We start from the raw sequence: 14663 nt of genomic DNA, 5'->3' as shown, positions 1-14663 counted from the left end.
TTCCCCTGATACCCGCCCACAGTGGGGACTCCTGGCTCCAACGACAATGCTCTTTTCAATTTCTTGAGGAACCTCCATACCCCACACTGTTTTCCGTGATACCTGCACCAACTTACGTGCCCACCAACAGCATGCATGGGCTGCCATGCCTCCGCAAACTCGTCTTCGTAAGGTCCAGAGAGAAATGGGCACCAACGTGAAGCCCACGCAGCAACTGAACACACGCGTGGTCCGTGGGCTTGGTGTCATCACCACACACGTGGGCCAGCGGCTGCCACAGGAAAGACACTCACTGGCCCTGCGGGAGCACAGACCTCACCCTGAACACAACCTCCCTGAGCTGTGTGACTCTGGGCAGCTGCTTTCTCTCTCTGGGCCTCCTCCTCCTCTGTAAAGCTGAGACAAGGCTTCCTTGTGGGACCATGGCTGCAATTCAGCCGGTGATGCAGGCAGACGGCTTTGGTGATGGCTGCCCCCCACCAGGTGAGCAGACCCAGGGGGATCTTCCTGCCCCCAGGTTATGTTAGGGAGGCTACAGGGACCCAGAGGAACCCCCCAGCACTGCGCCATGGGGGCTGGCCAGGGCCCCAGCTGCAGACATGGAGTGGCGGCTGCAGACTGAGGTCCATGGAGGAGGTGGTGTTGGCTACGACGCAGGATGCTGTGCAGGTGGGAGGTGCGCTCAACAAGAGGCCAAGGTGAAGAGGACCACCAAGTGTGGCCGCACACTGACGGGCAGATGGACGCTTCTCTGCAGGGTGGTGCCCCGTCCTCCTCTGCCAAGTGACACCAGGTGGCCTCTATGTAGTAGGGACCAGCTCCCCGAGGACACTTGTGCCCCGGAGGGTCATGCCAGAGCCAAACCTCCCTACTCGCTGGGCCGGGGGGAGGCGTGGCCTGCACCAGCCACGAGGGAAGGGCCACAGCCTGGTCTGCCTGGAACACATGTTAAAAATGCCTAAAGGAGAATGAGAACAGTCGTCATAACAAATTCTTTCCTTTAAAATTAAAAACAACAGTCTGGACTGTACCACGGTGACCTCTCTGTGGAATCCAAGTGTCTCAGTCCTTCTGCGCCTCCCCCAACTGGCACCCTCTGGGCCCGAGGACAGACTCTCCAAGGCCAGTGGGGCTCGCCCCACCCTGCATTTTACCTTCTGAGAAAGGTCACCCACAGGTGGCAAGTTCCTTCCAGGTCCCTAGGCCTCTGCAGGAGGGGCACAGTGAGGAACACAGGCCTGGCTGACCCTGGCTGACCCTGGCTGACCCTGGCACCGACAATGCTTCTTCAATGTACCCTAAGAGGACGTGAGACACTAAAACAGAGCCTGGAGCAGGTCCCGGGTCTGATCAAGGAACCGTCAGGGCTCAGAAGGACAATCCCTCCTCTTGTCCAGGGTGGTCCTGGCTTTGCCTGGTCCTTCAGGAGGGAACTGCAGGATGGGGTGGCCAGGGCATCAGGGGTGTGAAACCAGGGGGCACCCAGGGGACACAACCTCTCTTAAAGCAGCCACCTGCCCCTGCTCACACCGGAGCCTTCCACGGTGCCCCACAGCCAACCTCAAAACCCAGGGGGCCACCTGCCCCTACTCAACCCAGAGCCTTCTGCGGTGCTCCACAGCCAACCCCATAACCCAGGGGGCCACCTGCCCCTACTCACCCCAAAGCCTTCCACGGTGCTCCACAGCCAACCCCATAACCCAGGGGGCCACCTGCCCCTACTCACCCCGAAGCCTTCCATGGTGCCCCAAAGCCAACCCCAAAACCCACGGGGGCCACCTGCCCCTGCTCACCCTGGAGCCTTCCCCAGTGCTCCACAGCCAACTCCATAACCTGGGGCGGCCACCTGCACCTGCTCATGCCCTCACCCAGGCTAGAGTACAGTTGTGCAATCATACCTTATTGTAGCCTTGACCTCCTGGGCTCAAATGATTCTCCCCTCTCAGCCCCCCAAGTGGCTGGGACTACAGGCACACGCCACCACACCCAGCCTATTAATTTTTTTTTTTTTTTTTTTTTTTTTTTTTTTTTACAGATGAGGTCTTGCTATGTTGCCCAGGCTGGTCTCAAACTCCTGGGCTCAAGCAATCCTCTAGCCTTGGCCTCCCAAAGTGCTGGGATTACAGGCGTGAACTGCTGTACCCACCCAGTTCTTTACTTTAAAATTGGAAACTTTAGATGTTTATTCATTGCCGTTGATAGTTAAGGTCTGATTCAGTAAAATTCACAAAGATGCTTATTTTATGAATTATTCATCAATACTTGGCATAAGTACCCACTGGAAAATATAATTAGGACAAATCTCTTGAAAACGAGTACTCCATTCTTAGAAAAGCATCAGCAAAACCCAGGCTGTTTCCTCCCCACGTGGCCCCTTCTCCAGGGACCTTGCCCCAAAGCTCCAATTGTCAGGATGGGGCCAGTGTGGACCAGCAGCCCCTGAGCCCTGACCAGACCAAACGCACCCAAACCTGAGACCACAGAGGCCGCCCAGCCGGGTTCACAGGCTTGGCCAGGGGCCTCCCACGTCCTGCTTACCTAGAGAGGGCAGCTTGTCATGCCTTGCACCACGGGTGGCCCCGCTGTGGGGACAGCAGTGGCTGGGCGTCCCCTCCAAGGAGGAGCCGCAGCCCCTCCACCAGCCAGACGTGGGCGCTGCCCTCATTTGTCCACATAGCCTGTCTATGAAAAACCTCGAACAAAGGAGCCAGTGGAAAGGTGATCCCAGACTTCTGGGACCAGCACAGACAGTCCCTCACAGGCCAAGGGCAGAGGCGGCCCCACTGCTCACCAGGGACCCCAGGGCCATGGCCCTAAACCATCCATCGGGCAAGGCCCGTGCACACCTTCCCTGCCAAGGAACAGGGCTCCTCTGGTCTCGGAGGCACCCACCCCAACATCCATCCCCGGCATCCCCCAGCCCCGGGCTTCTGCCCCAGCAGCCTCTGAGGACAGGGCTGGGCCCAGAACGTCCACCCCCACCCTGCGTCCCCGCACTGTCCCCCCACGACACCTTCCGGGGAGGCGAGGACCCGCCCGCGCCCCACGCACCTGCGCCGGCCTTCAGCAGCAGCCACAGCGCCCAGAGGTCCCGGCACAGCAGTGACAGCCGGCTCACCGTCATGCTGCCCAATGCGAGTCAGGAGTCCCCGACCCGGCTCCCGGAACGCCCTTCCCGGGCACACAAAGGATGGCGCAGCACCAGCACCATCTTGGCCGCGAAGCGGGGACACCACACCTTCCTGGGTTTGCTGCGCAGACCTGGCCTCTGCAGGGCAGCCAGCCGGCTGCTCCTCCCAGGGCCTCCGATTCGATGTCCCTGATTAAGGAGCAGCATCGGCTCACTTATCCTGCTGCAGGCAGCTTAACTGTTGCGATCCTGGCGACAGCTGAGCCCTGGCCGGGGAGGCTTCAGGTTCCTGGTGTTGCTTGTCTAGACCCTCCCTGCAGGGGCCCCACACTCCGCCAAAGTCCCATCCACTGAGTGGCAGGGACCTGAGCTGGCAGGGGCCATGCTTAGCAGAGATCCGTCCCCTGAGCCAGCCCCACAGCTGTGGGGACCTAGGCTGAGGTCCACATCCCCTGTGCTAGCCCCAGGGCTGCAGGGACCTGGGCTGGCAGGGATGAGCTGTCCGGAGAGTATGCTGACCCAGGGGGCCAAGCCTTCTGCCCCTGGCAACACACGCCCGTGGGGAGTTGAGCCTTTGAGTGCCCGGGAGGCAGCTGCGTCTGCTGTTCTCATCCGTCTGTGGTCACTGAGTTCCTTTTAAACCCGTGTGAGCAGGGGCCGTTCTCAGAATACCCCTGCACCGAGAACACAGAAGGCAGGCTCCCGGCTGCCTCTCTACTTTTCCAGGACCGGGAGGGGGATACTTAAATACGTCACTTGAAAACTGGCAGTCCAGGAGGGGGCTCCTAACCGCTGCCCTGGGTGGGAGTCCCACAGAGAGCTCGTTCAAACTCAGGTTCTGTCCCTGACGAGCTCCCAAGTTACCTGAGACCATTTGTCCAGGCCCAGAGTTTGAGCCGAAAATCCCAAGGAGCTAAGGGGACCAACGCACATCTCCTGAGAATATCACACCCAGTGCTGGAGTCAACGCACATCTCCTGAGAATATCACACCCACTGCTGGAGTCAGCCCCAGCCGAGAAGGCCTGGGAGGGGTGCTGGGTTTGGGTGGGACCCCGGCCTGCTATGTCCCTGCTGGCCCGGGCCTCTTCCGGCGCCTTTCTCCGCAGAGCCTCACATGTGCACTGACTCCTGCCCTGCGTGTGCCCAGCACAGCACAGCCAGCCCTCCAGGCTTCAGCTTCTCCCGCTGGGAACACTGGCTTCCGGGGGTGGCTGACCCCAAACGCCAGACACCTGGCTCCTGCCTCTGGAAACCTCGGCTCCCTCAGGTCCAAACGCTTGCTGGAGAGGAAAGCGTGGCCTCGCCAGGCCCTGCCTCTGGGAACATCAGCCATGGAGGCTTTTCTTGCAGCCATGATTGCGCTGACAAGCACCAAAGCTAAGTCTGGAAGCTCACTCTTCCTCCTGGGCCAAGACTCTCATCTCCACGCTGCACACAGTTAGGGGAGGGATGCCTAAGAGGGGCCACTGCTTCCTCCACGCCTGGGTCCTCTGAGAGGCAGCCTCATCCCTGGGGCAGGAATGTCGCTTCTGCAAGCCCCTCTGCACCCACTCACGACCACCGAGGGGCTGTGATGTCCATCCATAATTATTTGTCCTCCCCAGCCCAGCCATCCTTCCCTGTAAGTTTGGACCTAGGGCTGGCTGGTGCCCACGGTGTGAGCTGCCCCCTGAGCCACAGCAGGTTTGGGCTCTGCACATTGACCCAGACCTCCTGTGTCTGGGATCTCTGTGTTCCTACCTTCTGCCGTCAGAACGCATCCCAGATGAGCTATCCCTGGAACACGAGCCCCGGGGGAGGCCACGGCATCATGGCCCCTCACGCCGTCACCACGGCACCAGCCAATGCACCTGCCACCTGCACCTCAGCCCTGCCTCCGCTCTCGGGCCTGCCGGCGTCTTCATTCCCGGCCCACTCGCCACCTGTGCCTCAGCCCTGCTTCCACTCTGGGGCCCTCCAGTGTCTTCATTCCCAGCCCACTCGCCGCCCGCACTTCAGCCCTGCCTGTGCTCTGGGGCCCTCCAGTGTCTTCATTCCCAGCCCACTCGCCACCCGCACTTCAGCCCTGCCTCCGCTCTGGGGCCTGCCGGCGTCTTCATTCCCGGCCCACTCGCCACCTGTGCCTCAGCCCTGCCTCCACTCTGGGGCCCGCCGGCATCTTCATTCCCAGCTGACTCTAATGTCCGAAGCATGTTTTGCAGGCACAACTCCTACATTATCAGCCGGCAGGGGCACAGGAGCAGATCACGGTGCCACACGGTGGGTCCCCTCACAGCTGAGCACAGTCCAACGTGTCCTCACCTCCAGCTTCCAACCCCCAACAGCAAAGCACGCCCAGAGGCCTCAGGCTTGGGACACACGTACCAAACACCCCCTCTCCCACAATGTGCTCAAGGCCTGCAGAGACCCCCGAGGCCCAAGGCCCACCTCCTCCCTCGGTGCTCCCAGCACTGGAGGACATGGAGGGCTGGGACGTCTCAGGCAGCCAGCCGCACAGCGGCCGATGCAGATGGAGCGAGCAAAGATCAGCCGAAAAAGAAGACTGTGTTCTGAGCAGGAGGCTCTCACAGAAGGGCCTCAGTTTTTAAACAGAGGGACAGTGAGCGGTGCCAGAGGCTGTCCTCTAAGGAGAGGGCGTCGTGTGGGGAAGGAGGGGCCCCTGGTACAGATGCAAGGACCCCGAGAAATCAGCTGCTCCCCTCTTCTGTGCGTCTCTCCTGGCCCCCGATGTCTTGTCACGCTGAAGTTTCTGGTGGGCAAAGGCCGTGCTCCTTCAGGGTACACAGTGGAGTCTCACGGATTTGCTCAACAAGCAAGGGGGGCACGCAACAGTCACCACAGGGCAGACCCAGGCGGTCTGGCCCCAAGCCGGGGAGGACCTGGCCATCTTCAGGAGGGACTGGCTCACAATGGCCCTGTGCCAGGGAGGGCTGGCCCTGCTCTGTGTCCCTGGGGGGCCACAGTAATGCCCATCAGAGGCCGGAACATGTGGCCCGAACCACACACGGGAAACCATCCCGGGCTCATCGCTGTGGCCATGGCTGCTCACCCACCGTTTCTTACTCAGTCCAGGAGACTGAGGGCTCCCCACCCACAGCTCTTGACCCTTCCAGCTCCCTGCTGACCAAGTCAAGGCCGAAGGCATCCCTGCAGCTTCTCTGGCTGGAGATGGGAAACAGCTTTCCTCCAAGGGCCGTGGGAGCTCGCACGGTCTCAGGCTGGTTTCTGTCCAGTTTCCGATTCATAAAAGCTGTTCCAAGCACCTGGACCTTTAGCCAGAGACAGTGCACGTGAAACCACACCCACAGCAGAGGCCTCCAATCGGCGCAAGACAGAATCGACCCCACACCTGGGATCGGGAGCGCAGTAGAGAAGCCAAGGCCAGGCCAAGTCGATGCCAGACACACAGCCGTTCCCCAGGGACACACATTTTGAACACACGACCATCCCATCCCCCAGGAAAGCACATTTCTTGTGATTTCTTGCAGGCTTCCCTTTGGTGTGATTTCAGACCCGTCCTGGGAGCCCAGTCAGCTCCACGAATAATGTAACCAATCACTCCAGCCTCCTTGGTGAGGCCTCCAGGACCCTCCGGAACCCTCCAGAAATGTCCCCAGCCCATTTCCCCAACAGCCCCGGCCAGGCCTGTGGCTCACGGCCTCCTCACGCTTGGCCTGGCTCTGAGCTCCCCCTTCCCTGACATGCCAGGGCCCTGGGTTTCTAGTTGTTGTATTTGGTATGCTGTTTTCCAGCTTTTTTACACATTTAAGTTCTGCCTTCCCAAGAACAGCAGTGAGGAGACTTCATGCTTTATTTGGCCCTTACTTTTTATTTGTGTGTTGTGCTTTACAAATGTGCCTAGAAATTACGTGAATGACCATGTCTAGGAGCTGTGCTGTGCACAGGGTTCGGAACACAGGATGGAAAGTGGCCCAGGCACTGCAGTTTGAGCCCAGCAGGTGCCCAGTGGACCCCGGGGCCCTCAGTGAAGTGCAACACAAAGGCCCCGCACACATGGGCTCACGCAGGGCACAGAGCCGACGCACCGGCTTCAGACAGCTGCTGCTGCGGGTAGGCCCAGCACCTCAGCCAAGAGCCCACTCCTGCCCTGTCCCAATCAGTTAAACAGGAAGGTGCTCCCTGCCTGGAGAGGAAACCACACACGCCAGCCCCGGATCAGCAGCTCTGAACAATGAGCGTCGCCACGCTGGTCCCTGCACCTTGGGGACACCCGGGGGGCCTGAGGCCCGTGTCCAGCAGGAACTTGACCCATCGCTTCCCACCCCCAGGAGCTGTGGGAGTGATGGCACCAGGTGTGACGGAAGAGGGTGGGGTGACCGACCTGGATGGGGGGTTGCTTTCTCCACCTCCCGGATGGACAATTTCATTTTACAAACCTGGTCAGCCCTGTCTGGAGACATCAGGCTGTGGGGTGGGACCTGCTGCACAAAGCAAACAGCTAAACCTTAAGTCAAATAAAACACCTCTGTAGCAGCAGATGCAGAGGGCGCGGCTCACCAGGTGGCTGGGGCTGAAGGGACAGAGGACACGGGGCAAGGGTCAGTGACACCCATGCCCCCCAATCTGCTGTCCACGTACGGGGTCCCAGCTATGGGTGACGTGGATGTCTACACAGGTGTCTGCAGGAGCTGCCTGTGTAACACTGCTCCGAGAGTCTGTCTGCCAGCTCCTCGGCTCCCACCCTGTGCAGGGGCAACAGCAGCAACCCCATCGCAAACCTGGAAGCGCAGATGGCATCTGCTGCCTGGGTTCAGTGCAGCAGAGAGAGGGAGGGCAGTGTGTTTTCCTGGGCCAGACCCACCGTGGTCTTGGTCTCAAGACTCACCCGAGGCTCTCAATGGGAATTCGGGGCTCTGGGTCTGCCACTGAGCTGGGAAGTTGCTCTCCCCAGATGGAGACGTGAGGACGAGATGATCTCAGAGTCCCTCCGTTCACGGGAAGCGGCCGCTCAGCTGGGAAAGCAGTGCAGGCGAGGGCGGCCCGGGGCTGGCAGCAGCACCCGCCTAGGCCCAGCTCCCGCAGCTGCCCGGCCACACCTGAGATAGCGAGGGCGGGACTGGCCCGGCGGCTGCCAGGGTGTGTCCAGATCTGTGCAGGAGTTTAATGGGGGTGGCGAAGCCAGAGAAAGCAGCTGAGGATCCTAGGCAGGGGCTCAGCTGTGCACAGACGCAGACAACACAACACAGCCCCCATCTGGGTGCCGTGGGCGGCACTGCCAGCCATCAGGACTCAGGAGAGAGGAGGGGCGGCACCAGGTCTCCACCCACAGGGTTCACCAGGAGCCTGGATGCCATCCTGGGCCATGAACCCATCTGAGGACGACAGTCTCGGGACCATCGGGCGCATCCGAGAAGGGCATTCCCGGGCCCGTGGGGCACACCTGAGGAGCACGGTCGCAGGATGCCGTGGAGAAAAGATGGAGACGCAGAGCCTCTGAAGGGCACTGCACACTCTGGAACACCATTTCCCCAACAGACGTTCCACATGGTGGGAAACATTTGCGACATTCTGGGTGGAAAATCACAGCACAGGTCGAGCCTGGCCCGTCCCAGCCCCGCTGCACACATAGCCCAGGGTAGCACGGCCCATCCCGGCGTGTTGGGGTCACTACAGCTGGCTAGATGCAGGGACCAGAAACATTTCCATTCTTTTGTCAAAAACTCTCTAAAGTCAACGCCTTTTATTTATTTTTTCTAGGCAAGGCCTCACTCTGTCACCCAGGCTGGAGTGGAATAATGCGATCTCGGCTCACTGCAGCCTTGATCTCCAGAGCTCAAGTGGTCCTCCCGCCTTAGTCTCCTGGGGTTACAGGTGCACGCCTCCAAGCCTGGCCTACATTTTATTTTAAATGCCATTTACCTTTGTGATGTAGGATAACCTTAGAAGATGACGAGGGCTGGCCCAGCTTTGGAGACTGCATGAGTCTGGTGGCTTCGGGAAAAGGGGAGGTCTCTAAATGGGACCCTGGGAGGGGAACTCGGGACTATGTGGGGAGAAGACGTCAGGCTTGGATCTGGTGAAGGTCAGCCTGGCGTGGGGTGAGGGCAGGGCTGTACTGTGCTTGGGATGAATGTAAAGGCTGCACCCGGCATCACTCCCCGGTGGCCCCCAGGTGCTGCTTGGCATGGGGATGTCAGTTCCTGTGGGTGCGCCCAGGACTGAACGGACTTCCGGGGCACGCCTGCTCACTCACCTGGTAAGTCAGATCCCACCCTTCTGATGCCACAGGGAGAGAGGAGTCTGGGGTAGAGGGCACACTCTCCCACTGCTCTCCCACTCATCCCCCCGTTCCTGTGGAAGGAGGGTTCGGTGACAGGATGCCAGCAGCCCGCCACCTCGACCCCCAGAGCCACACTCGTCCCTGCATCCCGCACGGTCCCACACGGGGCACATCCCGGGGGTGACTTCAGGCCAGCAGGCCTTGGAGCGGAGCCACAACGCCGCAGGCTCACCCCACCACCGACCCCACCTCGGCCACCAGCTCCCCTCTGCTCTCCTGGGGCAGAAGTGGCAGCCCCGAGACACTGCCACCCAGCAGCAGCTCACACAGCGGCAAGGACAGCAGTTGCAGTGCCAACACGTACTAAGCACCAACTGTATACTGGATGCTGCCCTAAGCTCTCATACAGCTTAGTGCTGACGGTATACTGGGCGCTGCCCTAAGCTCTCAAATGGACCCTCTTTCCTTCTTTCTCTTAATCATATGCTCAGCAAACAGGCATGTTCAGGAGGCGGACAGGCTCGAGAGCGAGCCCCGGTCTACATCCCCATTCTGCTGGCTGACAGGAGCTTCGTGCCCTCAGAGACGCCCTGAGCCTCTGTGAGCGAGTCTGTAAAACAAGGGGAGCCCGGGGCACGGGCACAGTGCCTCGACACAGCGGTGTGCCACCAAACAGCCGCATCCTGGAGAGGAGAACACGGGAGGGGCAGACACACGTGAGTGCCACGCAGGTCAGAGGATGCGACACTGTGTGCAGAAAGGTGACAGGACAGGAGGGGATGGAGGGAGGCGCCCCTGGGGACCGTCCTGGAGCCGAACCTGGGGAAGTCTCCGCAGCCCGGCGCACACGGACGCCGGCGTTGTTCCCCTTTTTGGGCGATAAAACCGAGCCACACACAGGTCGAGGGCTGCCTGGGCTCACAGGGGAAGCGCAGGCCTGGGTTTGAGCCCAGCCCGCTGGCTGCGCAGCCCCCAACCTCGGTGGCCTTTCCGACTCACTCTACCCGACCTGTGTAGATGGGACGGCTTGGGAGGCCCTTATGTCCTGCCCGCAGCGGCGACCCCAGGCAGGAGAGCGTGTGCCCGGGAGGACGCCCCACCCTCGGGGCTGGATTTACTGCCCGGGATGAAGGACATCGCGCGGCCTCACCGCAGGCTTCCCGGCTCTCCACACATTGGTCACCGCGCCCAGCTGTTCAAGCAGCCACATCCCTGACCAGCGGGAAGAAATGAGACAGCTCACCAAAGGGGAATCCAAATGTCTGAAAAGATTTTCACCCATATTTTCCCCACTCTCACACACTTTTACAAACTCAGCTCAGAGATTCATGAGGAACTGCCCCACCGACAGCCACCTGGGCAGCCCTGCCAGCCCCTGCCTGAGACACCAGCACAGACAATGACGTCAGCTTGACGTCCCACGCACCTTGCCCCGTTGGCAGCCACGCCCCTGCCTGAGACACCGGCACAGACAATGACGTCAGCTTGACGTCCCACGCACCTTGCCCCGTTGGCAGCCACACCGGCCCCCGCCCGAGACACCAGCACAGTGACGTCAGCTTGGCGTCCCCACGCGCCGCGCCCCGCCGGCAGCCACGCCAGCCCCTGCCCGAGACACCAGCACAGACAATGACGTCAGCTTGACGTCCCAGGCGCCGCGCCCCGTTGGCAGCCACGCCCCTGCCTGAGACACCGGCACAGACAGTGACGTCAGCTTGGCGTCCCACGCGCCGCGCCCCGTTGGCAGCCACGCCCCTGCCCGAGACACTGGCACAGTGACGTCAGCTTGGCATCCACACCTGCCCCTGCCCGAGACACCGGCACAGACAGTGACGTCAGCTTGGGGGGTCCCAAGCGCCGCACCCCGCATGAAGGTGCTTTTTTTTAATCAGGAAAAAGACGAAGGCGGAGGGTCGGCTGGGACCCTGTCCTGGGTACTGCCCTCCCACCCCACCCCTCCTCTGCTGTCTTTAAAATGAAGGTGTGTTTGCTGCTGTTGTGATTGTGCCTTTTATCTGAAGGGAAATCGAGCTGTGGATCTCACCTTCTTCGCCTTCCGATCTAAGGGAGGGGAAAATCCTACCCACCCAGGAGGCAAACACGTCTCTTAACTGGAGGCAGATCTCCAAGGTATCTGTGGTGTCATCTTCACCCAGGACCCCATTCCCAGCTCACACAGCCACTTCTGGTGCTAAAATGGGACGGGATCACCTAACCTCTCCCTCTGAAGTCTGTCTTGACTGATGGCACCACCGTCCACCCCAAATTCCAAGCCCGACATCGTGGGGCCATTGACGATGACTTCTCGCTCCCTCTCTCCAGGAAACATCCCTAAGCCCCGTCCCTCCTGCCCTGAAACCTCTCTCCAGGCACCCTCCCCCTCCCCTCCCACTGCTACTTCTGTGGCTGCGATCCTGGAGCCTCATCCCACGCCTGAACGACTAGGGTGGTCCTAAGCCACTTGTTTCCATGCAGTCCCTCCCGACTGCCACCTGCTCCCTGATTTCCTTGCTGAAAGCGGAGTCTCATTTCACATATCTGCTAAAAGCCCTCCTGGCGGTCTCTGTGGCTAACAGTCAAATTCCTGGACCGGTGTTGACCCCAGAGCCCCCAGGTCGGCCCCTACTGCCCACCAAGCCTCTGCCCAGGAACACCTGCCATGTTGTGTGCCCGGCGCTCCCCCGCCGCCATGTTCACACGAAGACATCACGTGGCTTCAGCGGGGCTGTGCCATCCGCGTCTCCATCACCAGATCCTCCCCCTGCCTCTGTCAGTACAGCCTCTCTGTGGCCTCCCCACGCGCCGCGCGACCTCTCCCTCCGCGGCAGCGCGTGGTAATCTCTGGCTTAAAAGCCACCTTACTGCAGAAGCGGGAGCTTCTCAAGGCAGCGAGCCGCTCTCTCCTCACCCCCATGGCCCATGGACTCCTGCCTGATGCCCGCGCACGTTTGGCAGAGACTGAGCCGGGGCTGCCACTGTAAGTATTTTGGGGTTTGCACCAGGGTCTGACCTCAGTGTAGACACCCTTACGAGATGAACACACATCGCAGAGAAATGTTTTCTTTTGTCCCAGCTCAAATATAATGTGAAAGTCAGTGCTTTTAAAGCCAGAACTGAGGTGAACTTTTCAGTGTTCCCGACGTTCTGTAGATTTACAGTATAGGAGACCTAATGCAATAAAAATGATTGGCTACGAAACACCAAGGGGAGAAGGGTAAGTTACGTAAGTGCCAAGTTCCACCTTTCCCCAACTAGAATATTCGGTGTCCATTTCACAAAAACGAGACTGGGCTGAGAAGCTTCCACATCATTATTCAGTGGGCCCAGCTCACTGCTTCAAACTCAGCTTCCTACAGGCCACGCTTATTTCCCTAATCCACTCCCAAGGAACAGACGTGCAGCCACTGAAGATGAGAAGTGGCCACCACAGACACACGGCGGGAACGTCTGGAGCGCCTTGGATTTTCTAATTGGGGCACTCAACCTGTAATAAAAAGGGAATACTTGCCTTGTTTAAATAAATATTTTAAATACAGTGAGATCACTAGGGAGGGTAAGACAGGTGCTTTTAACAAGAAATTGTTTTCGTGGGCTGAATCCCACATAGGCCAAGCCCTGTGGAGTCGGCTGTGGTTGAGACCAGAACCAGCCAAATCCTGCCCTGCCAGACATGACTTCCGGTAACTTAACCCGCAGAGAAGGGCTCCTGGCTCTGAGCAAATGACCCCCTTTCCCCGCCAGGGAGCACAGCCTGCTGCAGAGCATGAAAATCAGGGTCACAAACAGCAAATGCCAAATACACTCAAAAAAGCAAATTTCAGTTGCATCCTGAGATGTCATCTTGAGGGTCTGTCTTTATAAAATCATTTGCAAACTTCTGATAGATTTTTGAAATACTTAGCAACTTCTAATAAAATTTCCAATGTTCTAATGAAGTCACACTTTAAAAATCTGCTATTATTTCCTTGTGGAATGAGTACCGTAACTGGATAATGTGTCTGAAAGGTGTTCGTATCCTGAGAGACATCCCCCAAAACACAGCGAATCAGGTCCTCGGAGACACCCCCCAAAACACAGCGAATCAGGTCCTGGGAGATGCCCCCCAAAACACAGCGAATCAGGTCCCGGGAGATGCCCCCCAAAACACAGCAAATCAGGTCCTGGGAGACGCCCCCCAAAACACAGCGAATCAGGTCCCGGGAGATGCCCCCCAAAACACAGCGAATCAGGTCCCACACAACGTGTACAAAGTTAACAGAAGCAGGTGGCAGGCGGCCGGATTTCGCAGAAAGCCTCAGTGAGGGCAGTGCTGTGGCCACGCTCAGGTTCAGCTGAGACTGCTTCCTGGAAGGAAAGATCCTGTCCCGTCCCCTCCTGCAGGCCCCACAGAGCAGCTGGACCCAGGTACAGAGCCCCAGGTGCAGAGCCAGGTGGCGGAGGCCGAGCAGGCTTTCTTTGTTTTTGTCTCTGTGGCAACAATGTGCCAGCAAACACCTAGTTTACTGTCACATGGCTGCAGGGTGGTGGCTCAGGGGAGGAGGCCGCGGGTTTTCAGGAGCGCGTTCAGCCAGCTGTGCTCTCCTCAAAGCTGATAAGCACGCCGGTTCTCCTTACCCCAGGTCATCCCTGCCCGTTGTTTAGGGAACAGGGGGTGATTTTTGCTTTCCCTGCAGCATTGGGCCTGGCCTGGCCTGGCACAGAGCAGACGCTGGGCACACCCTTCCCAAGTAAGTGAAGAAGGACGGGATGAAGAAAAGCACCCCTGGGACCTTTGTCATCTTCTGCTAATTCATTTGTTCTTAGCTCTACACAGAAAACAGTTTTGTTTTCTGAAAATTCGTGCCTGTACATAGAAGTCGTGGAAAGTCCTCTGAACTGCTCTTGGCAATCATGGAAAGCAAAGGTCTCCTTGCAAGAGCAGACCCCTCCATGTGATTCTGAAGGAAACTGTGCGAGGGTCTCTGCCAGCCACTGCTCCCCGCCTCGGCCACCGGGTGGTTTATTATGTCACACTTCTCAAGGCACCGTATGTGGGATAAGCACTTGCACTGGGTTTGCTTAGCACACTCTTTACTTTGTCCTTGAAAAACAGGCTTCTCTGGGGTGAAGACAAAGTGGTCTCCTGTCCCTGAACTTACCTGACACTGCAGGGTTTGGAACAAATATCCCACGACAGGGCTGGACCTGGTGTAGCCACCACATTCTGTAAGTTCCAGGGGTCTTTAAACATAAGAAAGTGATGAAGGGTGTGGTAGTTCCTGCACTTTCAGGATAGACAAGGTTCCCACAA

General features: G+C 59.0%; 1 protein-coding gene across 17 annotated transcripts in view; it reads right to left on the bottom strand.

Moving 5' to 3' along the window:
* Nucleotides 1-14663, bottom strand: part of MCF2L (MCF.2 cell line derived transforming sequence like) — a 215475-nt gene that overhangs the window by 94698 nt on the left and 106114 nt on the right. For 2 of the 17 annotated variants that reach the window (XM_057299620.2, XM_003832100.7), the window contains exon 1: nucleotides 3052-3699. The exons of 13 other annotated variants lie outside the window; for them this stretch is intronic. In XM_057299620.2, coding sequence (XP_057155603.1) covers nucleotides 3052-3124 — 73 coding nt within the window. In that variant the 5' untranslated portion in view covers nucleotides 3125-3699. Of the gene's footprint in view, nucleotides 1-3051; nucleotides 3703-4872; nucleotides 4981-14663 lie in introns of those variants that run through there. 2 more of the 17 variants (XM_034937034.3, XM_008957482.6) reach the window with 2 other exon arrangements.

Source organism: Pan paniscus, chromosome 14 (genome assembly GCF_029289425.2).
Source record: "Pan paniscus chromosome 14, NHGRI_mPanPan1-v2.0_pri, whole genome shotgun sequence".
In the NCBI taxonomy this organism is placed as follows: Eukaryota; Metazoa; Chordata; class Mammalia; order Primates; family Hominidae; genus Pan; species Pan paniscus.
Note: the sequence above shows the minus strand (reverse complement) of the source record. Positions and strands in the feature narration are given on the sequence as shown.